Source organism: Pyrus communis, chromosome 12, assembly GCF_041283825.1.
Source record: "Pyrus communis isolate YQ-2024b chromosome 12, ASM4128382v1, whole genome shotgun sequence".
Classification (NCBI taxonomy): Eukaryota; Viridiplantae; Streptophyta; class Magnoliopsida; order Rosales; family Rosaceae; genus Pyrus; species Pyrus communis.
This window is the reverse complement of record NC_142576.1, coordinates 11,052,774-11,078,473: the sequence shown is the minus strand read 5'-3', so window position 1 is coordinate 11,078,473 and position 25,700 is coordinate 11,052,774. Positions and strand designations below refer to the sequence as shown.

Below are 25,700 nucleotides of genomic sequence, written 5' to 3'. Positions count from 1 at the left end.
TTTTTTGCCAACACATCTTCAGTTTGGATAAACAGCACTGTGAAGGCAACCGGTGACATCTTCAGTTTGGATAAACAGCACTGTTGTCGTATAATCAGTCGTTCTCGGAGCACCTTTAATTTGGATAAACAGCACTGCGTCGAGGTCAACTGACTATCTATCCAAGTCTCGGTTGAGAAGGATTTTCGAATCCTTATTGGCAGAGGTCATCTCATTAGCTTTTTAAGAGAAGCGAGGTGTTACCAGGTTACTACATTCGGCACCCTAAATTTGATATTGAACTTCGCAGAATTAGCAGCCTTGTCTTTAGGTTCTAGAACCCGAAGGCCAAGACGTGTTCGTTCCTCGACCGCAGTCACAAGATCAAGAAGTCAACGATGCGCTCAACACAACATCAACAAATTTTACTTCTCGGCCGAGCTCGGCCGACGAGTTGGGACGCCCCGCATACAATTGAAGGACGTAGTTAGCTCATTAGTTACTCGGCCTGCGCGCCACGTAGGCTTTGTAATTATTAGGGTCAACATGTGTACAACCTAGAATTATGTGTTTTATCACTAGAATTCTAAGAGCGGACTTGTAATTTGTTTAGGCGACGATTGTACTTAAGCGCCTCAATCGTTGTGCTAGGGCATCGTAGCGCGAACTCCAACTTTAATATATGTGTTATTGGTTATTACTCCAAAAATTATCATGCTTGTATATTTAGTGGACATGGCATGGATTTACAAAATGTGTTTTTTTATTAATTATTGCTTTTAAATTCAATCATTGTTCTATTTGTATGAAATGTGGTTTGCTATAAATATTTGAAATGTCTGTGAAATGTGAGGGCTAGTAGAAGACCGTTAACCCATTGTCATGAGAATTATGACATAGAACTCGTATCCTGTCTAGTTCCATGAAGCTGTTCCAAACTAGGTTCCTAGAATTCTACTCGGTTATGTTGAGTGGTCACAAACAATGTTTTGCTTGGGTTCCATTGAGTGGTCCGAAATTCCTCTTTCTAGACGATTTCGTTGAGTAGTTTGGAATTGTGTTATGTTTGAATTCTGTTGAGTGGTCCAAATCCCGCTTCGTACTTGATTCAGTTAAGTTGGTCTGGAACCCTCCTCCGCTTAGATCCTGTTAAGTGGTCCAAAATTTCATTTCCTACTCGGTTTCGTTGAGTGGTCCAGAACTCTATCTTCGCTGGATTACATTGAGTGGTCCAGAAGTCCTTTTCTATTTCTGTTCCATTTAGTGGTATGGAACCCTATCTTCCTGGGATTTTGTTGGTCTAGAATGCGAAAATTTCGGAGTTATAGGCTTCGGCTGAACTGTGTCGCTCTAACCCTAGTTTTCAACATATTTATGAAATGGACGTTTGGGTCACTCATTTAGAATTTTCATCGAATTGTTGATGTTTTTATGATTGGTATTTATATGCTGAGATCGATGGACTTGTTTTATGGTTATCACATACGTTGGATTATTTCACTCACACAAGCTTTGCAACTTATCCGGGTTGTTGCTTTGCCAGGTGCACCATTCTCATGGTGTATGAGGCGATTCTGCAGGTGACAGGGTATAGTAGATACGGGGTACTTCCAGGGTAGCAGTGAAAAGTTCAGAGAGCTTGGAGTGACTATGCCTTCATATCTTCCTTGCATTCCTTTTGAACTATCTTTTTGGGAGACTAAGGGTATATTGCCCTAGTGAGGGTTATGAGCTTTTGTTGTACAATTGTTATAAATTTTGGGGTAGAGACACCACCAACTTACTTTATTGTGAATTTCAATATCAGTATTCTTTTGTGTATTTTGTTTGTCTTTCCTTGCACTTGAACCCCCAAACAACACTCGTTGATTCTAGACATATTTCAGAATTGGGACGTGAAATAAATTTCAAGGACTTGTAACGTGGTTGATATCTACGAGTACTATGCTAATGAAGAGCCGTTGTACGCAGAGGCAACTTGAGGATGAGTTGTTCTTTTTTTTTTTTTTTTTTTTTCAAGTGGAGGGAACTGATTCAGCGTAGCCATCTTGATTAGGAATTATTTATTTACTGGCAATAAGATATAATTTAGTTTGTCTTTTTTCTGTGTTGTTTATGTTTTCCCCGAAAGAATTAGGAGACGATCCTATATAAAGCCTAGTTGTTCTCTGCTGTATTTAGAAAATTTCAGATTATATCCATTGAACTTTGTATTTTATTTAATCTTGTGGATTCCAGAAATCCTATTGTTGGTGTGTTTTAAGTTTGAGACGCTAGGATATGGTTGATATGTGATTCAATATTCTAATAGATTATGATGTTTTTCTAGTTAGAAACTCTCTTCATCTTTAACTTATTATAATAGTTTTGAACTCTCTTCTCCCTCTTAATAATAATAAATTAAAAGAAAAAAAAAATTATTTTGTTGTGTTACTTTTCAATCCACAACATTTCGAGTTCAAACAATCTCCCCTTCCCTTTACATAGTTTTGTTATTTTTTATTTTTTATTTTTTTTAATATGACTCAGTCCACTATATTTCAAGTTCATATAACTCCCATTCTCTTAATATACACTAGCATTTACCTACACATTGTGTGTATGAACATATTTTTTTAGAAAATGAGAGAGAGAGAGAGAGAGAGAGAGAGAGAGAGAGAGAGAGAGAGAGAGAGAGAGAGAGAGTGAGGGGGAGTGGGAGGTTTTTGTATTTTTTTTTAAATATTGGAGGTATTTTAACGTCACTTGTAGGTAAGGTTTCAATAAAAAACAGTAAAATTTGGACCTGTGAAATTACATTTTTGCCCATCATTTTTTTTTTGTGTGATTGAAGACTAATTTTTCTTTTCACCATCTTTCGGTTGACAAAGAGGATTTCGTTAATTAGTAGAGATTATAGTAGGACTCTTAACATTACACATTACTCAGAGCAAGAGTAGTTATATCATTAACAAAAATATAATAATAAATCATCCTAACCCGCTCAGCAGAAGGCCCATCCATATTCCAAGCCCACCAAAAGGCCCATATACGGCCTCCGAGTTTGGTGAAATCTCTATAAAAGTAAACCCAAACCCCCCGTTCTCATCATCGACCTCCCTCGCCTTCTTCTCTCTCTTTGTTTCCCCAAATCTCCTTCCCTTTTGAATTTTGATGCCAATTTTGCTGTAGGGTCTTACCAGAAATTTATCGAATTTCAATTTTCTTTTTCTTTTAAAAAATTCATAAATTCCCTCCATATTCCGAACCTTCTTCCCTGTCGCAAACCCTAACCCTACCCAATTTCCCTTCCTTCCTCGGGGGTTTGCGATGTTTCTCAAAATCTGAATTCGAACTCTGCAATTTGGCTTCTGATTCGTGTTCCGGAGTCTTCAATTCGCTGCAAGACTCCGAGAAATGCGTCTCTTTCACTTCAATTTTTGAATATCTTTGAGCTTTGTGTTCTGGGTTATTTCTAGGGTTTCTGAGTGTCCAGCTCGATTTTTCTTTCCCCCTTTATATGTTTCTGTTTGACTGCCGAGAAAACGAGGGAAAGGGAGGGGAAATTAGTGGGTTCTTGCCGGAATGCGCTCACGGGTCGATTAATATGAGAGTTGAAGAAAAAGCTGAGTGATATGAGGGTTTGAATATGAGCCATGGAGAAGTGGACAGTAGCAGCAGAGTGAATCAACCCAGTAGTAATGTACCGAGGAGAGCAGCAGGAGGAGGAGCCGATGAGTTTGGCCGGGCAGTGTCGATAGTTGCGGTGGCGCAGATATGCGAGAGCGTTGGGTTTCAGAGCTTCAAAGAGTCTGCGATGGACGCCATGGCAGATATTGCCATCCGATACCTCCGTGACTTAGGGAAGATGTCGAGTTTTTACGCCAATTTGGCGGGCAGAACCGAGTCCAATGTGTTTGATATTATTAGGGCGCTGGAGGATTTGGAGTCATCGCAAGGGTTTTTGGGTGCGGCGGAGGTGGGTCATTGTCTTGCAGAGTCCGGGATTGTAAGAGGCATTGTGGAGTATGTAGGTTCGGCTGAGGAGATCCCGTTTGCACAGCCGTTGCCTCGGTTTCCAGTGATCAAGCAACGAAAATTGATCCCGAATTTTGAGCAGATTGGGGAGGCACCGCCAAGTAAGCATTTGCCCAATTGGTTGCCGGCTTTCCCTGATCCACACACTTACATTCAAACACCAATGTGGAATGAGAGGAAGACTGATCCTCGAGAAGATAAGATCGAGCAGGCTCGGCAGAGGAGGAAGGCTGAGAGGTCTCTGTTGAGTCTGCAGCAGAGGTTATTGTGCAATGGAGAGGCTTCTAGTTCAGGAGGAGCCTCTGCAGCAGTGGCATTGGCTGGTGGCAACGGCGGTAATGATGGAAAGGGATTGTTATTATTACAGGGGAATGAGACTGATCAAAGTAATCCATTCCTTGAACCCCCAATCCAGCCGGGGGAGAAAGATGCATCAGTATCCCAAGTGGTTTTGCCATCCCGGTTTTCGGATGAATTGGCAAAAGGGAACAACAATGATGGTTCTTCCCTTTTGGATGCGTTTGCGCCCGCCATTGAAGCAGTGAAAAGCGGAGCATGGATGGATGGAGACGACGAAAGGAGGCAGCTTCTTCCTGAAACCAGACCTGCAGTGAATTTCAAGTTGAGAAGCGGGAAGAAGTTTTTGGGGCAATCTTCGGATCTGAGCCTGCAAAAGAAGGGTTCCGGAAGACCGGCATATTGGTTCGGGCGAGAGGAGGAGAGGGATGACAAGAAGAGGAGAGCAGAGTTTATTCTTAGACAGTCGATGGAAAACCCACAGGAACTCACTCAGTTGTAGATTAATTTGACTGATTGGTTTTCTAGGGATTTTAGAAGTGGGGCTTTTGTGTACTTTGTTTTTCTACAAGTAGAGTCTAGCTCTTAGTAGTCCCACTCTCACATATTTTTTTGTTAGAGGTAATGTAAATGTATTTTTTTTCCTTTCAATTTCCATGCTTTCTTGTGAACCGATTTTTCTAGGTTGAAGTTGTTTTTTGGGGTTTTTTCACCACCATTTGATATTTGTATTGACACATTGAATTCTAATATTGATTTGATCATGTAGAAATCATGTGCTCCTCCGTGGTCTTCAACTTTTATTTCCTTTTTGGGTAGTCATTTAAAGTAAAGAAAAATGGAAAGCGGTTTTCCCACGCCTCTTTTCCCGCCATGTACGTATAAAGATAATTGAGGTGAGGCGAGGGAGAAAAGAGATGTCTGAAAATTACTTCCCATGCTGCTTTTAGATTGGAAATTCAAAGACAACACTTGATTTATCTATGACTGGTGTCCCTTTATAGGCAAAAGGATGAGATTCAAATGAGCAACAACTTGCTTGCAAGAGGTTCCCCCGTTACTGTGGCGCATTATTGTATTGCGACATCACGTGACAGTAAACCACTTCCACATAAGTTGCCAAGTCATCTGTCATTGAACTCCAGTTTGAGAAGCAGGCATAGCTACTTCGAGGTGATGGGCCCCCAAACAAATCTCATTGGAATTATAATTAGAAAGCTGGGAAATCTCCAAGTTGAAATTATTTTAAAGGTATCTGTCATTGGTAGGGGGCTACAGATGTTCAGAGAAAATACAAAAGCACAGTCCAAGACAACTATAAAATGTAAAGAAACATATGCCAACTGATCTGCCAAATACTGCCATTCTACCCTTTTAAAGGCCAAGAAAGAAACTAAAATCGGTCCCAGTTTGCTTGATTGAAAAGACCTCAGTGTTTGAACTTCAAATCCATCTCCACAGGTAACACTCTGGCCCGATGGTTGAAAATCATAAAGTCAAGGTTGTCTGGTAGAGAAACAATCCTGCACTCCAATATAAACGAATGTCAAATATCTGATCAAACATCTTGCATATAGCAATTCCAATGTCAAATTAGCTATCACTCCACAACTCTGAAGTTCCAGTGCTGAAACCGTGGAATAAATAGCAACTGAGATATTTCATTTACACAGTTTTCTCTTGCAAAGTTTATGCCTAAAAAGCGCAAACATAGCTGCTTCTTTCCATGTTGAAGAGTACGCATTTGTTATCCACTCATCTCTATGAATATGCATCAAGGATTAGCCCTCAGTCTCACTGATGCATTAAAAGTTATTTATGCAAGGAAAATGAACTTGATAACTGATGGGAGACAAATTAAGGTCAACCACATCTTCGAGTAACCTTACAGTATCTGGCCATGCAAAGAGGGTTACAATATATTTCCCAATTACTAAACAAACCCAGATAGTTTACAAGTGAAGTCCGATATCAGGCTCATTCGTAGGTTGCCTTTAACTATTATCTTTTATAAGAGAGTCAGAGAAAATAGTTGCCCAAAATTATTAAGGGCAGCTTCTATATGCATTACGTAAATTGATGATCATCTTATATTAAAGAAAGTTAAAAGCTATATTACACTCGCCCTTTTTTGTCTCTAAACTCAAGATTTTATTCCCTACGTTTTGTATCTCTTTACAAACTTCCCTCCCTTTATCCCACTACTCTCACATCCCATTTTTATCTCGATAATAAGTTTTTTGTTATGTGGACTGTTTTTTTCAGATAACTCCCATTTGCATATTTGCAACATGTTTCACCAATAACAACAGGGAGCATGTCAGTGCATTCCCATTTGAATAGCATTCAACTTCTCAGTTAACTAAGAATGTGAAACTATGTACTGAATCGCCAAAAAACTGCAGAATATTCTCTCTTACTTTACAATAAATTTAAAGAAAGAAAGTTCCGTTTTCAATCTGTAAGGGAGCTTTGCTCCACAATCTTCAGAAGGACATGTGAACAACAGCTAATAACCTTATCCATAAGCCCCACTACAAGGACATATACAAATTCCACTCTTAGCCTATGTTGGGTTTATCGATAATCGAGAAAGCAAGGAACTACCCTCTGCGCTTGAAGAAATGGATGTCAACCTCCAAATCTGTCCAAGTTGGTGGAAGAAGATAATACTTGGACAAAATTTTGAGTTGGCATCCATTTTTTCATTCAACACACATTCTCTTTATTTCAATCCAATCGGCCTTTGTCTTTCCATTATCCTATTATTGGTGAAAATATAAAAGAAAAGGATTTAACTCCAGGGTTTTCTTCTCAAAGTCTATCTTCCAATTAAGTTAAGATTTAATAAAGTTCCCAAAGTATTAACATATTCTGTTTATTTCACCTTAACCAATCACAAGGGAATATTCAAAGTTCCCGTAATTTTCTTTATGGTCTCTATTTTCTCAATCTGACTATAATCAAACCAGTGTATTAAAAGCGTGAGGCGTGGGAGAGGCATCCAAAGGATAGCTCGGCCTAGGCGTGAGGCATGACGCAAAGCCTTACAGAACCTAAATTTTTTAATACATACACTGAGCATACACATATATTATATTAAAAAAAAAAGATTATTAACCAATAATCATCCTGAGCACACACATATATAGACATATATTATATTATATTATATATATATAAATAAATATATATATATATATATAAAATAGGGGATGAAAAGCACAATGAGCACACATATAACAATGCACGCATTCAGCACACACATCCATTATATAAAAAATAAAAATCAGAAAAAAAAGGCAGAGAGACGATAGTGCAAGGAAGAGGTATGAGGTAGTTAAAACCCTACCCAAAATTTGGGTTTGGGAGTTAAAAAAAAAAAAAAAAAAAAAAAAAAAAGCCCTGAGGCTCTCCTTCCGCCACCTAAGTGGCTCCGGCAAAGCCTTACGCCCACTCCCTCAAGCCCAGCCTCAGAGGGCGCCTAGGCGCGCCCTGAGGCGAGCCTTTTAAAACATTGAATCAAACATAAATTTTGAAATTGTTGACGTCTTCTTTCGATCCAGTCCTTGCCAAATCACAAATTCGCAAACATGATATTCTAGACCATATTATATGCAAAGTGCATAAGCATAACACAAGACTACAGTTTACTTCAACTTTCAATTCAATCGAAAATAAGTCCAATCACACCTTGAACTCAAATCTAAGTCATATGTTGAACAGAATAAAACGCATAAACATACCGATTCTCTTCAGAATGGGGATGAATCGAAAGAAACGTGCCCGGGACAGTAAGTGCCGCCCACATACAGAACACTAACCCTAGAAGCAATTCAACCACCACCTGCATCCCCAACAAATCCTTTTAGACAAATAAGCACCTAAAACACAATCAGAACAATTTTCAGAATTTGTTTTTGCTAAATCTTACAGTCAATGGAGGTCCTGGAAACTCTTCCTCCATAATCTTCAACAATCCTCTGTCTGCAATCAAATCAATCAACCAGTCCAATTTCAATCACACAAAAACCCTAAAAAAAATTTACTCAACTACTGCAAATCGATCTATAAATACATATACACACACACATATAGACATATAGATATACAGAAGATTAGGGCTTACATTGAACGGTTGAATAAGCGGCATGAGAGAGAATTACAACGCCTAAGACGCCAACAACGAAGCCCAAACTCATCGCCATTTTGGCTGCGATCTCGAGCAGGCTAGAACTCCGGTTTCGGCCCTAAACGACGTCGCTAACGATGCAAGCACGAATTGTCGTTTGGCTCTTCTTCTCCAGCCCACACTGAGAGCTTCTTCCCCGTTTTGCTTCGCTTTGTAGAAGCTGCGAATTAATACTTGGGAAACTACATGCCGTCTTATGAATCAGTTCTTACTACGAACCGTTTCATTCTTTACGACACGTCACCTTTTCATGCAACCCTCCCTCCCTCCCCCTCCCCCCAAACTAGTGTTGGGCACGCGCCGGGCCCAATTTTGAAAGTACCGGATTGGACTAGACTTGAGTTTAAAAAGACGGGCCGGGCCGGGTTCATGGGTCCTTTGGTTTTTTTGTGAAAAAAAAAAAAAAAAACTTAAAATTTGCACATATTCACTCCCAACACAGATTCACTACCAGTGCAGTATGCAAATTTTACAATTTGCACAAATTCAATCCCTGCACAGATTCACATCCAATCCAAACATTACAAAGAACGCCTTGTCTAGTGCAGTAACCTTTTTTTTTCATATGAACAAGGTTGGGTCTGTAATTCTTTATAAGAGTTACAAAATGCGATACAAACACAAAAAACAGGATAAATTATCTAATTCCACTATAGATTCACAAGCGCACTCTTCAATCTGTCATTAAGGTTCTATTGTATGATGAATCCATGGTCTTCTGGGACAAAGTAAGAGGAGAAGCCTACTTATCCTAGTGTATCAAACAAGGAAAACATTGGTAAAGCATTTGCAGAACTCGAACTCCTATTGCATTTACCAACAAAAAAAAAGAATCCTATTGCATAATCGCAAGACAATGGAGAGTGCCATTATAAACTGTTGCCCACAAGCACTCAAGGGAATTTACATAACTGAAGTGCAAAGTGCTAACGCAAGGCAATAACCATAGTGATCTAGCTCCTTTCCCTATCTTGTAGTAGTAATTATATTGCTTCTTTTCAAGTAAAAGAAGCAAGTAGCTCTTAAATACAAGTTGTTTTTTCACCCTGGAAATTTTCCATATAGGAGCTAATCATGTAAAAGCATGAACCACTAGAAACTATTCCCCACCCCAAGAACAAATTTCGTTGTTTCAATTTCACAATTAACTTAGAGTAAAACAAATGCTTCCAGCAATTTTTTCGCTTCAGTTAAACCCCACATCATATAAAGGATGATATCGTGAACAAAACACCACCTTCTGTTAAGTAATTGTAAATAGAAACTACAGAATACATAGAACGAATACGCGGAGCTGTTTGAAAAATAACCAAAATCATAAACTGTAATTGCGAATCGAACAATATCAACAAACCACAATTTCATCTATTATCCATGTACTATAACAACGACACTAGTTTAAAAATAATTCCTCCGCAATTCAATACAACAAACAATACTACGGGAAAATATTCAAACTAAACTCTAACAAATGAATAGAATAAACAAATGATAATGCGATTACCTACGAATGATCATTTGCAATGACTTAAATCACAAAACGTAAATTAACGAAAACATTACTTGCGAATATTTAAAGCTTTAGAGACGGAGGAATGTGTAGCTCAACTCGATATTAGCTCTTGACCTACATCGATTATAGCCCTTTGCCCCTCCCTCCCATAACCCCAACACCCACGAATACCTAATACCCAACGGGAGGGCAAATTAACCCAGTAAAATCAACACCCACAAAAATTCTCGATATCCATCAATCTACAAATCCTAATTTAAAAACCCTACAATCACTACACCAGAAATTCACATTCATAACAAAACCCTAATTCAAAATTACCTAAATTTTAGAGGGATGATGGCTAGTAGCAATGTCCTCGACGTAGGTGATGGGGGTGATGGTGGTCGCAAATGCGATGGTGTTGTCAAAGAGGAGAGAATCAAGCCAACGTGGTTCTAGGACATGGGTTCTCTAGGATGTCGTCGAGAATGATGGCTGGATGGGTGGTGCCGTTGGTCGCAACGGCAGTGATGGGATGGGTTCTCTAGGATGTCGTCATAGTCGAGGGAGTCGAAAGAGTGACAGATGGTGAAGAGGTGGGAGTGAGACTGATTCTAGAAACCTGGACTTGGGATGACTAGGGTAGAAAATTTAGAAACTAACAGTTCAGATTGGACGATAGGTTATCATTCAATCTCGACCGTTCATTATAATTAGAAACGGGTTGGTCCAGACCCCGTTTTTCTAGGGTTTAGGACTCGACCCACCCCGACTCGTGGTTCCTTTATCCGTTTGCCCACCCCTACCCCCAACTCTCCCAAATTCTCAAATTCTTCTCCAAAACATCACCACTTCTTTCCCACATCCTCATGCATTTCTCCCAAACGTCACTGTTTCGGTGTATCTTAGAGCAAATTTCCTTACCATTAATTTAGCATTTAAGTGTAAGGTAATTTACTCAAAACTCTAATCCACCAGATAAATTGCACGTCTTTTTTTTGTTTAATGTGATTATTTTTGAATTGGATTTTGCTATTTTAGGCCAATGGAGGAAAATTGAGTTCCTTGCCTCACTTGCAAACTCTGAGAAAATTTCCAAAGGGAGGAGCTTGCTGCAAAAGTGGAACAACAGAGATTCCAATTCGATGCAATATTAACAATTAAGTATTTACGATCCGGGGCTAGAGTTGTTCTTGCTACTGATTGGAGTGTTGTTGTGAACATTACATTTAAGAACGGGAAAAACAGAACAAATTTGAGAAATCGAAAACAAAATAACCAAGATAAACAACACCAAAAATTTATGTGGTTCGGTTATATGTGCCTCTTCCACGAGGCAACTACAACAACAATCTTTTATAGCATATCAATAATGAGTACAACGGATAATCTACCCAAGCCTCTAGGATTAATACTTCACAAAAACCTGAAAGAAAAAGAGCAAGAAATATACTCGTATCTCTTTTTTAACTCTTGCACACATTTAGCTCCTCTCTTACTTTGTCCTTTAGTGGTATACAAATTATTGCTTTGCTCCAAATTCAAAACTAGTATAATAGCCCCTTTATATAAACATAATAAAAGTCTTCTTCAATAAGGATTACTAATTGTAAATGGAATATAGATATAAATCTTTCTCAAATTGAGAAACTAACCCCAATTGGGAAAACAACTTAAATTGGGTAAGCAACAATTTAAATTTGGTAAATAAACTTCGGTTGGGTAAACAACTCAAACTCTAATTGGGTAAACAACCTTAATTGGAAAAACAACTCCAATTGGGAAAACCATTTCAATTGGAAAACCAACTCCAATTGGGAAAACCACACCAATTGAGAAACAACTTCAATTGGGAAAACAATTTAATCCTCTAAGATGATAAGATTAAAAGCACACCACAAAGTAGCACACAAATGTCCTATTGATTTTCCTTATTAACACAAAGATTTGTCAATTGTAGCATATGAATATAAGGGTCTTTCCTGCAGAAGATTGTTTTATCCAATTACTTAAAATGTCACAAAAATTGGGTTACTGTCCCTACTGACCAGCCACCGAAAAATAATTATTAGATTGACTTATACTGATCTAAAGTCTACGAAATTTTACATGCAGACACTAGACACACAAAGCTACACTCACACATATTTTTGGGATTTTTAGAGTTTATTTGCTATTTAAATTAAATTGAACAAAAACAGAACAGAAACAGATTTTAAGTAGTTCACAAATTAAGAAAAACGAGTTAGGGGAATTGCTATCCACCACCAAATAATCATGCAAACATGTTGTGTTTCATTCAAATTCCTTCTATTTCTGGATGGAGATGCTCAAGTTGGCTCAATGTTAGAACTCAACCTATTACTCTTTCTTATGTAGTATGTTAAGAGAATGACGTTTTCAACTTAACTTGGTCCCTAACATGCAATCTAGAATGACGTGTTCATAGATTTAACAAGTAGAAATCATTAAGAAGGAAAAGAGTTTGAGTCATCATAAGGCATCGTAAGTACTAGTGTTGTCTTACTTATCCTAGAAATTGGTTCACATGTTAATCGCAATTAACAAGTACTACTCTAGAACATATATAGGTCCTCATTCGACAAGGGCAGGAACACACATGTTCATAGTATTAGAATCCTAGATATGCTTACTAAGTATGCATCCGTAGAAAACACATAAAGAATTCATCAATGGGACAAGTAGTGAACCAATTTTCATCCATTCATAAAAGTAATTCAAACGAAATGTCATAACAAACTTGCAATCATATTCGGGGCTTCAAAACAACCCCTAACTACTAAAAATTTAGTTACACATTATTCTCAAATAAAACCAAAATAAAGACATAAGTTTGAGAAGATAAAACCTAAAGAAGAGAATGCCAAGATTTCCTCCTTCCTTTCCTTCCTTTTTTTTTTCTATCTTTTTTTTTTCTATTTTTTTTTCCTTTTTCTCCCTTTGCCGCTGCAACGTGCAGGCTTGTTATTCTTGCTTGCTGCCCTAGTTTCTTCTCCATAACTTACCCCACTAACAGCCATTTAGTAATGATAATAAGTGAGAGGAAATGGTAAAACAATTGTAACTCTTTGGGCAGCCTTTATGCCAATTACTCCCACTTAATCCTCATCTTTAATTCCATTTCATCTGATATTTGAATAGGTGTCAGCTGGCTTCTTCTTGGCTTCATCAGTTTTGGCTGCTAGTTTTATTGGATTTATTGCTCAATGCTTTCTGTTCAGTTTTGGTTGCTAGTTTTACCAAATTATCGTACCAACCGTCCGACCAACCATACCATACCAAATTATTACCAAAAATTTGTACCAATTGGTAATGGTACGGTATTTGTACCAAAAATTTTGATCTATGATTTATATGATTATAATGGCGAATTTCAAAGTTAAGCTCTTCACGAAAGTTGTAACGCTTGTCATTACAAGTGTTTATATATATTTTTACACTTCTACATTAATTAAAAAATATTAGATTTTGGGCAAACTGAGTGGCGTAAAACAAAATGGCAATTACCATTGGTATACCATACCAACCAAACTATTTGGTATACCGATATTCGGTATACCGAAAGTTTGGTACGGTAATGGTAATAGATTTTGCCGTACCAAATATTTGGTATGGTAATTGGTACAGAGGTTTTGGTACGGTAATGTACCAAAACCCCCCTAAAAATATATATAAATATTAGCTTATCATAAGACTATATTTCCCAATAGTCTTAGGACAACTAATCATGGGCTGGAAAAACCTAATAATCTCCTCTACAGACCATGAGCAAGGTATACCAAAATAAGATTGCTCCTCTTAATCAAACTTCTCATAATCAGGCTTTCCCTAATTGAATTACTCATGACCAGACTCCTTCTGATCGAATTACTCATAACCAAGCTCCCCCAGGTTGAACTATTCATAACCAGACTCATCCTGATTGAAACTACTCATGATCAGACTTTCCCTGATTGAACTTATTTTGACTAAGCTCTTCTTAATCAGACTTCTCATGACCAGGCTTTCCGAATCACAGTATCCATGATCAGACTCCCTTGATGGAACATCTTTTGATTAAGCTCTTCTTGATCAAACTTCTTTTGATTAGGCTCCCCCTGATCAGAACTACCATTATCATAGGCAAATGCAGTTATAGATTTATTTGCCAAAAAACATCGCTCATCTTCATATGGTCCAATTATCATCAGATATATTTGATGGCTTGCTCTTAACACCTTTAGTAAAGCATGTCATCTATTCTTGATTTCCACATAACCCAGTTAAAGCGGGTTGCACTCCCTTCTAAATAGATATCAGCTAAATCAAGCTCTGATACCACTTGTTGAGAATATCATGTTAAAGATGGGAAAAACAAGACAAACTTGGAAGTCAAAAAACAAAGTAACTAAGATTAACAATACTTAACGTGGTTCGACTATATGTGCCTACGTCCATGGGGAAGCAACAACAATCTCACTATATCAATAATGAGTACAACAGATAATCTTGCCAAATCTCTAGGATTAAGACTTGACGAAAAACTTGAAAGAAAAAGAACAAGAAATACACTCTTATCTCTTTTCTTTTTTCTCTCACACACTTTGCTCTTCTCTCACTCTTACTCTTGAGTGGTATATAAAGGAAAAGGATCCTCGTCAGATCATTTTCCTAGAGATCCTAGGGATCCTGTGATCGTGACCATTCATCATACATTGTGCAGTTAGTTTTTGTTAGGTACTATTTATATTAATTTTAAATTTTGAAATGCTTTCTGACCACATGATGTATGATGAATGGTCATGATCACAGGATCCCTAGGAAAATGATCTGGCAAGGATCCTTTTCCGTATATAAATATTGTTTTTCTCCAAATTCAAAACTAGTACAATAGCCCTTTTATATAGACATAATAAATGTCTTCTTCAATAAGAATTGGTAAATCTCTTTATGAATCTTTCTCCAATTGAGAAACTAACTCCAATTGTGAAAACAACTTAAATTGGGTAAGCAATTTAAAGTAGGTAAACAGTTTAAATTGGGTAAATAACTCCAATTGGGAAACTAACTCCAATTGGGAAAACCACCCCAATTGAGAAACAATTTCAATTGGAAAACATTTAATCCTCCAAGACTATATTTCCCAATAGCCTTAGGACAACTCATCACGGACTGGAAAAACCCAACAAAAACAAATCTTAAACTGTTTGTTGCATAGGCTTTTGCAGGTACATAATGCTTCTTGGTAATGTTAGTTTAAATTTGTGAATGGCATTTAGGAGATTATGATGTCCGATTACAGCTGGCATTGTGTTGTTTTAGCATGATGAGGCTATGCTTCATGACAATTCAACATTTTAATAATTGGTTTATTGCTTAATGGTCTCCATATTTTGAATTTCCTGTCATCTTTTGTTTATTACAAAGTTGTTTTGGTACAATGTATTTCATGTAACATGGTATCAAAGACTGAAGATTTTAAGAAATGAGATATTATTCTTGCTGTGAATCTTTTTGACTTTCAAGGGGAAGTTGCCAATTGTTCAAATTTTGCTCAAGTTGTTGTCATCAAGAGTTGAGAAGAGTCTATCTTAACTTAGAAGGGTTGCAGAAATTGTAAAAATATCTTATGTATTGTATGTATCTTTAGGGTAAAATCATAACCACCAGGATTGGTTGAGAGGAATAGGAGTTCATTCTCAATGAAAGCACTAATTGTTGGAACCAAATTTGTGTAAAGCCGCATATGGTGAAGGTACAAATCCGAGCAACCTGCAAAACCGTGAGCAATCTTGAAACCAAGGGGTGTGCTAGTCAAAGGCTCTCCAATGGTCAAGTTAATAAGCAGTTTTAAACTCAACCAGTGGGCAAGAGAATTAAAGTATCGAGATTGCGTTATCAGGGACGAACCTTAGATGAATGTATCTATATCATTGGGAGAGAGACCTTTTTAGGATAGAATCCTTGTTCTAAGCCAAGAGAATCCTAGAGGATATCTAAAAGTAAATATTGCAACCTCTTAGGAGTTGTGATTACTTTCGGCACACGCCAGTTCCTAGATTGTAGGAACTTCAAGTCATATGAAGAATCTGATTGATTTCATATCCAGATTAGATTGCGTGACTTACTGAACAAGCATGGTCATACCAACGGAGTCGCTCGGGCTTAGCTTATTGCCTCGAAATAGGGTGATGGTGGCACCATTGCTTCGTCTGATCTAGCTTCGCTTGGAGCTGTCGAGTCCATGACTGGGCTTCTGAGGTAACTGTATTCCGATCAACCTTACTCCGACCCTAGAAAATCATGATCCCACACATGAGATGGTCATTGCCATAAATAATAAACCTAAAGGGTAAACAAGCTGGAACTACTCTATTGGATACATGTAAAACTAATATTAAAAATGAGTTGAAACCTGTTAAACAGACATGGCGCACACACGGGGTGTCCATCATGTCAAATAGATGGTCGAACACAAAGCACAATCCACTCATAAATATTGTTGCAACAAACAATTGAGAATGTATGTTCATGCATGCAAATGATTTTTCAGTTGTTCTTAGAGCATGGAACCAATGCGGCAAAAGTTTTTGAGCTTGCGCAAAGCTATTGTTTTTGGGATGAAGTAGATTCCATCATAAAGATCACAAAGCCCATATATTAGTTGGTAAAATTTTGTGATGGCGATAGACAAAAATGGGTGAAATTTATGAAAAAAGATGGATAACATGCTTGGTGAAATAAAAGATAAATGACAAAAGAAGATAAAATGCATGAACAAGATTTTTTTATTTTGAAAAAATTGTGCTTAATAGATGGTAACATTCATTCCTTTATATTGTCTATCATTAGCTTTAACCCTGCAATTTTATAATTATAATATCTATTAGAAATGGCACCAGGAGGCACAACTAGAAAGATGTTGTCACAACCAATATCAAGCTCATCAACGGAATGAGTTTGGAGCACATATCCATATTCCATAATGTTAAGAGAAATAAGTTGAATTGCTTGAGAGTAGATAATTTGTTTTTGTTCGTTCGAACATCCATTTTACATCACATTTTTGCAAAATTTATGAAGATGAGGCTAATAAAAAAATAAGATGTTAATCTAAAAGAGACAAATCTAAAGGATCATGTTGGGAGGTTTGAGGCATCAATTATTGGAGGAGGAAGATCAAACTGCCATTGGAAGCGACATGCATGATGCTGGTCCTTCTTCAAGTTATTTGTTTTTTGTTTCCATATTTTCAAATTTTAGCTACTTTTTAAATCTTGTTTGAATATTTTGTGGTATTAAGTATTGTCTTTACAATATTCATTAGATTAATTTTAAAATTTAGTTCTTCAAGTTTTGCTGCTTCCGCTTCTATATGTGATTGGAAGATGAAAACACATCAAAGTCAATTAATTAACTTAATTGTTCAATCAAAATAATATAAAATATTCTCAAATTTGATAAAACAAATGTTACATTCTTATGTTATATATTCAAACACTTACCGCAAAGGCACAAATGACAAACCAGAACAGTAAACGCCAAACCAAATTGTTGGAACCAAATTTGCGCATCGACATAAGAGGTGGAGATGCTCATACTTGTTTACCTGTAAAAGAACACACAACCATGAGTAAGCCAAAGATTGAAGGGAGGAGGTGTGCTGGTCAAAGGCTCTTTGAAGGTCAAGTTAGTAAGTAATATTAACACTTAAGCAATATGCAAGAAAATAAGTGTGGAGGAATTGCGTTCCCAAGATAAACCTAAAAGGGTGTATTTATACTAGTCGAGGAAATGACCTCTTCAGGATAGTGAAATCCTTATTACATCGCATGCTCTTACGAGTGCGATTACTTGCAGCCCACGCTGATTCTTAGATTGGAAGGACTCCACTATTTTGGAAACCCACTGATTCCTTACTGGATTAGGTTTTCATATCTTGTGGAACAAGCATGGTCAATTTCAGGCGCACTGATTCCGAAACAGGATGAAGGTGGCATCACTGCTTTGTTTAGTCGGCTTCATAGTGAAGGCTTCTAAGTCCATAATAGGACTTTTGAGGTATTCATATTTCGATCCGCCTTACTCTGTCCTTAGAAAATTAAAATGGCACACAAATCTAAAAGGGACAAGCTCACAAATTATCTTGAGTGTCCCAATCAGGGGGTGATACAAAGATGGAAGGATAAACTCAATAAAGATTACCATCTAATGAGGAATTGATGAAGATGAACCTATAAATTTACAAGTGCGTTTTTTTTTTTTTTTTTTTCTTCAATTTTTCTGTAATCTCGTCGCTCTGGGCAAAAATGCAGATATTCAGTGACTTATCTGTTCAGCTAACATGGTCTCCTCCTTGAAACCAAAAACTCTCATGGATTCCCACTTTTGGGGTGGATTCGAAAACTGAAAACAAACCAAATTGAAGGAAAAAAAACCAAATCGAATTTGGCAAATCGAAATATGTTTGTTTGGTTTCGCTTTACTGAACCAAAGCCCAAAAAATCGCATAAAAAGAAAGAACTGAATTTGACAAACCGAAGTGAACCAAAAGATGTTTTTCGGTTTCAGTGATTCAGAAACCGATCCGAACCGAACCGAACCGAACCGAACCGAAGTTTAAAACGGTGTCGTTTTACTTGACCCCCTCAGACCTTGGGTAGACGACGTCGTTTACCCGTTATCGGCAATTCCTCCCTCAGAGCTCTAGAGTCTCTCTCGCAGACCCCTGCGAATTCCTCAGACCTTGAAACCGAACCCGGTCCTCCCAACCCTCGCAAATTTTTCACTCAGACTCTTAGTCTTCTGAATCACTCGCGATTCGCGAATTCCCTTTCTGAATCACCGGCGAATACCCTTCCTGAATCACGCCGTCGCCTTCTCCTCCCCGTCTCACAGCTCACTGCCTCCTTTTCGTCGCTCAATGGTAACGTATTCCCTCTCTCTGGTACTTCCGATTTTATCTTTATACCTGTTTGGGCTGCTACTTTTAGTTTCAGATACCAAATGTTGCGAAATTAGGGTTTCCGAATGTATGTAAATTGTATATATTTCTTGCCAATTTTAGTCTTCGTTCTGGAATTCGCTAAATTTCTGATAGATTTGAATGATTTGGGTGTGCAATTTTACCATTGTTGGTTTTGATTGAGCTGCGTTTCAGATCTTCGAGGGTTCGGTTTTGTATCGAATCCTCGTTTGTATATGCTGAATAAATACATATATAATGTAAATGATTTGTTTCTTGAGATATTTGTTGAAATCAAAAGCAGGGGATTATGAATTTTGAGATTATAGTTCATGCATGATCATGTGAAAATATTTGTTGATACTCTGTACCAATAAACGATCACAAAATAAAGCATTCCAAATTTCATTCTGGTTATTATTGGCATGATCATGTGAAAATATTTGTTGATACTTATTTCATTTTGATTATAATTGGCATTCAAATTTCTTTGGAAATTAAAGCATCAGAAGGCTCAAGTTTTAGAAGACTCAAGAATCACTTCCGATGTTAAGATCCCTGATAATGGCAATCTTAAAAACATTTTTCAGGTAACCAAAAAAAAAAAAAAAAAAACCGAATTGAACCCATACAGAACCCGACAAAATCAAACCGAACAGTAATTTTGGTTTGTTTTTGGTTTTGGTAAAAAACCAAACTGATTGAAACCGAACCCAGCCCTACCCTCTTTCTCCAACCCCACCCAAACCTATCTGCAGACTCCGACCTGGGTCTCACTCTGTCAGCCCTGTCCATGTCTTCCTCTGCCGAAACTTCCCGGAAAAGCCACGTGCTTTCAGCCTTGAAAAACCTTGAAATTAGAGATGAATAGATGAACAACCACCAAATTTACCACCGAATTGTCAACGAATCGGTTCGTCCCTACCATACGGAATTCAGATGCTCTTTCCGTATTCGACAAACTATGGTGTTGGGTCTTTAAGTGCTAATTTTGAATCTAATAATCACATAAGCAGTTTGAAAGAACTTGTGAGCTTCAGTGCTTGTTTTACGGAGTTCTTTTTGTGAGTTTTGGTTTTGAATGTGAAATTACTTGTTCGTTACCCATATAAAATTCTACCCAATGAAGGGGTGCATTTCAAATTGGGCCATTTGAAATTAGCAGATCTGAAATTTTAGATCCTTATGTAAATGAGTTTGATAACTCAACCAGAAAATATTATGAAATATACGGAGAAATTGAATTTGGGGTGTATTAATGTGAATCCTTGGTGCATTTGGTGTACCCTGGTTAGATTGGTTCCTTCTATTTATTTAACTTGGTCTTTTTTTTTTTCTGAATTGATTTTTTCCAGGCTAAGCTTAACTCCTCTCCTTACAATTAACTAGTTGGATTTTCACCAAGTTTGAAGGTCAAACAAAGTATAACTCGAAGCACTGGAATCTGAGAGCAAGAGCATATAGATATCTTGTTATGCATTGAACATGCAGATAGGGTCAACAGTCATCATGGACTCTGAGGTACATCCTCATCAGGGGAGCTTCTTGGTTCAGGATGGAGGTCCAGTTGTAGCCCCAACCATCTCAACTCATGTCGTACAGCAGCAGCCCAGTATGCTTAATGCGAAACTTATGCCTAAATTTATTTGTTATGGGCTTCTGCTGAATATGTCAGTTTCCCAGGTACAAATTTCGACGTTCTAATTGTTGTGAATGTGCAGTGAAAAAAACAACACGGCAATGGGCTGCTTGGACACATCAAGAGGAGGAAAGTTTCTTTTCTGCGTTACGACAAGTTGGGAAGGCATGTTCTTGTTATTTGGGTTTTTTTTTTGTTGCTAATTTACTATTTTAGACATAATAATCCCTAACTGTTCAAACATTGATTGCAGAATTTTGAAAAGATCACTCGACGTGTTCAAAGTAAAAACAAGGATCAGGTATTTGATCACAGTTACTTTTGACTGTTTTCACGATGGTCCATGGATCCTCCTGTCGACATCTTGATTTTAATCTTCTTTCTGTTTCATTTTGTTTTCTTTCCCCTTCATGGTTTCCAGGTCAGGCATTATTACTATCGTCTTGTGAGGCGTATGAACAAGCTGCTGGGTCCAGAATTGTATTTGGATTCCAAAAATTCTAAAGATACGAATGCTGCTATGCTTCGATGGTAAGATTTGTTACTAATCAGATTACCCCCATTTTTATTTCCTGTGGACCTCCTCTAAAAAAATACAGACTGCAGTTGGATCTTAGTTTTTAACAGTCTTTGTTGGGAACATTCAACCTGATATTTATCGTTGATCAAAGGGCTTAGGGACATCATGATTGACAATTACTTGTCTGCCGAAATTGTCTTGATAAATAGTACAATTGTGCAGAGAATTATATGTTTTGAATGATTTTGTTGCAGGTGGTCTTTGCTGGAAAAATATAGTTGCAAAGCATCAAAGCTTCACTTGAAGCCCCGAAGGTTTAAGATCTTTATAGAAGCACTGGTTAGTAAAATACACTAATTGATCCATGAATACTTTCTTACAAATATATGTGTGTGTGTGTGTGTGTGTATATAGATATATTGGATAAAGAAATACTTTCTTATGTTTGATAGATTAGAATTTTGCTGACCACCAATTTAGCTGACCATGCCTTGTGTTACACACATCAACCATGGGTAACTATAGTGTAATTCGTGTACATGATGAGTGGAGCAGTTTATGGTGTAGCATGGTTAATGTAGTTTCATAGAAGGGCACTATGTTTGATTTTGATCTAATATACTGATCATGGATTGACTAACATATGTCTTTTCCTTAAAGGAACACCAACTCCTGAAAGACCGGAAGAAGAGTGTTAGGAAACGGCCTTCTCAGGGGGAAAACTGCCCTCCTAATGCTCCGAGTACTGTTTCCAATCAGAATAGACCATCAGGACATGATAATCGCACAGTTAAACTGGTTCTTGTTGACAGTCACAATATTCAGAAATTAGGACCTGGAAAAGCATCAATGAAGCGCAATGTAAATATAGGTGTTAATCGTAGCAACAAAGGAGACTCAAGTACCATGAAACCTGCTAGACAACGACGGAAACCAGGTGATTCTTTTTGTTAGTCTAACCACTTTTCAGTCTCTCCTTGTAACAGATGCTAGTTTATGTGGTCATTTTGTTTTGGTACTTCCTTTAGGTAATTAGTCACATTGACAATCTTTTCATGTAAAGTTTAGAATTTAATTCCTATTTGCTGCGTTGTCCCAGCTGTGCAAATTGGCCTCTAAATTGTTTGGTGCACTTTTTGCTCATATATACTTTCAGCGAAGTGGTATAAGGATGAGCATAAATATCTGATGTCACCTTCCACCTAATATGAAGGAATATCTGAGTGCATTTGGATTTTAGGGTTTCACCCTCATTAATTTTATATAACTTGCTTGAATCTGAGGATGGTTATGGTTAAATTTATTTTGGTTTATTACCTTTAAGTTTTCAAACTACCAAGTACCTTTGTGACTCTAGTTTCTTAGATTGCTGTTCTTGCCTCCTTGAAACTTAATGTCTGGCTTTATTCTTCTTGTTTTCTTTTCCCGAGAATAAAATTGACTATCTTTCTTTCAATTAGAAAAAATAATTTGAAGGTTTTACTTAATTTGATTTTCCCCGTGTTGGATACAGTGAGGAATTGCTTCTTGTTTCATATGATATCAGCTTCATGTTATAAAATTACTATTCATATGGTATCAGCTTCATTTTATAAAATTACTATTCAAAATAATTAGCAGTATCTGGTTTTTGAAATAAGTGAATATGGTCACATATTTTTACTGCTGGTTCCATATTGAGGAAATTTGGTATTTTTCTGGTTACTCATGTATTATTAGCAGGTGCTGTCTCGTCAGTGGCGTATAAAAAGTGGGAAAAGGCTGCAATTGCTGGGGTTTCTTTGGTTGCTGATGCTGCTGAGCACCTGGAGCGAGCAGCAACTGATAAAGAAGTTCAGCAGCAGGACAGAAGCACTGAAGGTGAGTCCTTTTTTGGGGCCAGTTTTTGTCTGTTACATTATATGTTCTTGAAGGGCTTATCCTCAATGAAGTTGGGCAAAGTTTCTTAATGCAGTGGTTCCTTTCGTTTTGATTTCCAGGGCAAAGCTGCTCTGTTCCTGTTGGAACTGTCCTGTCCCCTATGCCCACTTTCCCACAAAAAATTTACACAGAGAACAATTGTATGAAACTTAAACTCCAGTTGTTCCCAATTGATGATGTTACTAGGAGAGCCTTGGAAATTGTAAGCACTGGCATAACTAAAATTTTAGAGTTTGATTTGTAATAAAGGTTAAACACCTGAACACTTGTTAGGGATGTAACCAAAATTTGGGTTTTCATCGGTTCGCAGGATAAACATAATCCACACTTGGAGCTCACTCTTAGTACTCGGAAAAAGATATCATCAGTTTTGGAACACCTAAATCGCAAATGGGGGAATTCAAATGTAGCATCGGGAGAGCTAATGCTTTTCCCTTACAGTGTTCAGAGAGAGAACCTGATGGGTTATCCTAGATGGGCACAAGACTCAGTTGTCAGTGCGGCGGATGTATACTCAACAATTGGAAGCCCTCCAGTTTTTCGTTTAAGGTTTCTACTTCTTTCTTTTGAACTCAAATATAGTGTCTTATATTGGATCACTAAATAACATAAATGACTTGCTCTATCATTGCAGGTACGGTTGGTTCTCCAATACTGAGCTCAGGTCTGTTGAATTCCAAGCACCTATAGCATCTTTCAGCATTCAAGGGGAGCACATGAATGTGGAGAAGAGGAACGAGCAGATTGTGGATTCAACTCCTATATCTCATCTATCAACTAACAATCAGTCTGTGGATAAGAACTCTCTTGCTTTGACATCAACTGATGAGCCCAATGAGATAAGTGGCTATGTCTCCTCAAGTCCAAACAATGTGGGGGCCCCTACAGAAATAAGGACATTGCATAGAAAGGAGGCTGGTGATCAGAATAACTCAGTACATCGGGGAGATCTGGTAATTGACCTTCCTCTGCTTCAAGCATTTAATTTTATCATTCATTCCAGGCTCATAGGCCTGAATAGACATATTAACAATTGACCTTCCTCTATGGGTAACTTCACCTCTCTAATTTTGTGAACCATGGAGTAGATTGTGCCGTAAACTCTTTACATATTTTTCTTGTTTATATTTGCTATGCTGTTTTTCTGAACATTTAATTTGTCTCTAAAAACCTAGGATGGCACGCGATTAATTAATGGCAATTCACTATCATCCGGTGATTGGGCGGATAGCCTAACCAACATAAGTGTTGGAGATTTGCTAGTAGGAGTGTCTCATGATTTAGATTCTAACCGCATTGATCCACCTGCTGCTGAAACCTCCCAATGCCTACAGCAGATCCCATTTAGCTGTGATTCTTTTGATGCTGTGATTGCCGCTCATATTGCTAGACAGGACAAGATGGGATGTCAACATATTATGGAATCCCATGTATCTTCTATCTGGGATGCTGAAGAAACATGTGATGGCTTCTCATTTCCAAAGAATCCTGTTTTCTGTCAAGAAGTTACTAATTTACCTGGGGTTGCTCCCCCAGGGCCATGCAAACAGACAGTTTGTACAAGCTCAGCGGGATCTGATCTTATGGTTGAGGTATCATTTCCTATTACATAATTTGTTTACTCAACTCTGCATGGTGGATGGGGAATAGGCAGAGTTGCTTTGTGAAAACACATTGTGTAATGTGACTATTTTTTGCAGGACGTAACTGTCGTTGACAGGCCCATTGATCCTCCCCAAGGAGACCGTGTGGACCAGTGTCAGCCGGATCTACATATTGAGAGTTCAGTAAAAGATTTTAACGCATTAGCAGATATATATTGGGTATGTTTCTTTTCAGCATTTTCTGTCTTTAACTTTGAAGCTTCATGACCTGTCTTGCCGGGTCTTGCTGAAACCTACCCCTTTGTTATCAAGGAAGCAGAGGGTCCTCAAAAAAGTGTCATTGGAATTGTATCTGTATATATGTAGAATTATTTTAGCGATAAATTTATGGCATTTCAGTAATATTTTGGGGATAAATCTGATTTTTGTGTTCCTATCTTTACAGCCTGAATCTTTAGGACCATTAGATTTGGAGATGCCGTCCTCCAAATACAATAACGAAGAATTCATGCTGAGTGATAGCCTTAGTGGGTTGAACCGCCTTATTGCCAGCAGTCTTGATGCATTTCAAAATTGCTCCTTTTTCGGGGTGAATAAGAAAGAAGCAACACCATCAGCCGAAGGTCGAGAAACTGCATCCTTTTCAGATTTCAAAATTGGCAACGGAGTTTGATACGTGCCAAATCGGACATACGTGCCAAATCGGACAACAGCGTAACACCCTTCTAATTGCGGGGCTTCAATTGGAGTTCAGTGACTTTAACGTTTTCTCAGTTTAGCTCTGACTTGAGGATTGCATGCTAAAGGTGCCCCTGCGAGCCCGAATGGAAAACCAAACCTTTTATGTGTACAATTCTCTGATCAAAAGGTCGTAATTTGTACAAATGTAGAGAACTTGTATTTTGGATTTTTATTTTTTTACTTTCTTTTCCTTCTGTAAATTGTATTTCATAACTGATGTACGACCTACTGCAACCTGATCAGATGAACCTGGTTGTCTCAAACCCTAAGGTTGGCAGTGTTATTTGTACATTCGTTCCTACTCAATGTTTATCATCTTTTGCTGCGAATT

The 25,700-nt window shown here is 37.7% G+C and overlaps 3 protein-coding genes across 3 annotated transcripts; 2 read left to right on the top strand and 1 right to left on the bottom strand.

The window, feature by feature from the left end:
* The first annotated feature begins 3,041 nt into the window (after window positions 1-3,041).
* Window positions 3,042-5,075, top strand: LOC137744960 (transcription initiation factor TFIID subunit 8). Its single transcript, XM_068484789.2, has one exon. It carries the CDS (start codon window positions 3,608-3,610, stop codon window positions 4,793-4,795), a length of 1,188 nt encoding a protein of 395 aa, XP_068340890.2. The 5' UTR covers window positions 3,042-3,607; the 3' UTR covers window positions 4,796-5,075.
* Window positions 5,076-5,503: 428 nt separating this feature from the next.
* Window positions 5,504-8,654, bottom strand: LOC137744961 (membrane magnesium transporter). The gene is made up of 4 exons (XM_068484790.2): window positions 8,423-8,654; window positions 8,228-8,280; window positions 8,040-8,140; window positions 5,504-5,816 (listed from the first exon to the last, which is right to left on the bottom strand). The coding sequence occupies exons 1-4, from the start codon at window positions 8,499-8,501 to the stop codon at window positions 5,723-5,725; spliced, it is 327 nt and encodes a 108-aa protein (XP_068340891.2). The 5' UTR covers window positions 8,502-8,654; the 3' UTR covers window positions 5,504-5,722.
* A 9,976-nt stretch (window positions 8,655-18,630) lies between these two features.
* On the top strand, window positions 18,631-25,698 carry TKI1 (TSL-kinase interacting protein 1). Its single transcript, XM_068484793.2, has 14 exons — window positions 18,631-18,906; window positions 20,301-20,557; window positions 20,667-20,749; window positions 20,838-20,885; window positions 21,006-21,115; window positions 21,359-21,443; window positions 21,765-22,041; window positions 22,827-22,964; window positions 23,084-23,226; window positions 23,335-23,573; window positions 23,659-23,977; window positions 24,200-24,616; window positions 24,725-24,847; window positions 25,074-25,698. Exons 2-14 carry the CDS (start codon window positions 20,431-20,433, stop codon window positions 25,299-25,301), a joined length of 2,337 nt encoding a protein of 778 aa, XP_068340894.2. The 5' UTR covers window positions 18,631-18,906; window positions 20,301-20,430; the 3' UTR covers window positions 25,302-25,698.
* The last annotated feature ends 2 nt before the right edge of the window (window positions 25,699-25,700 follow it).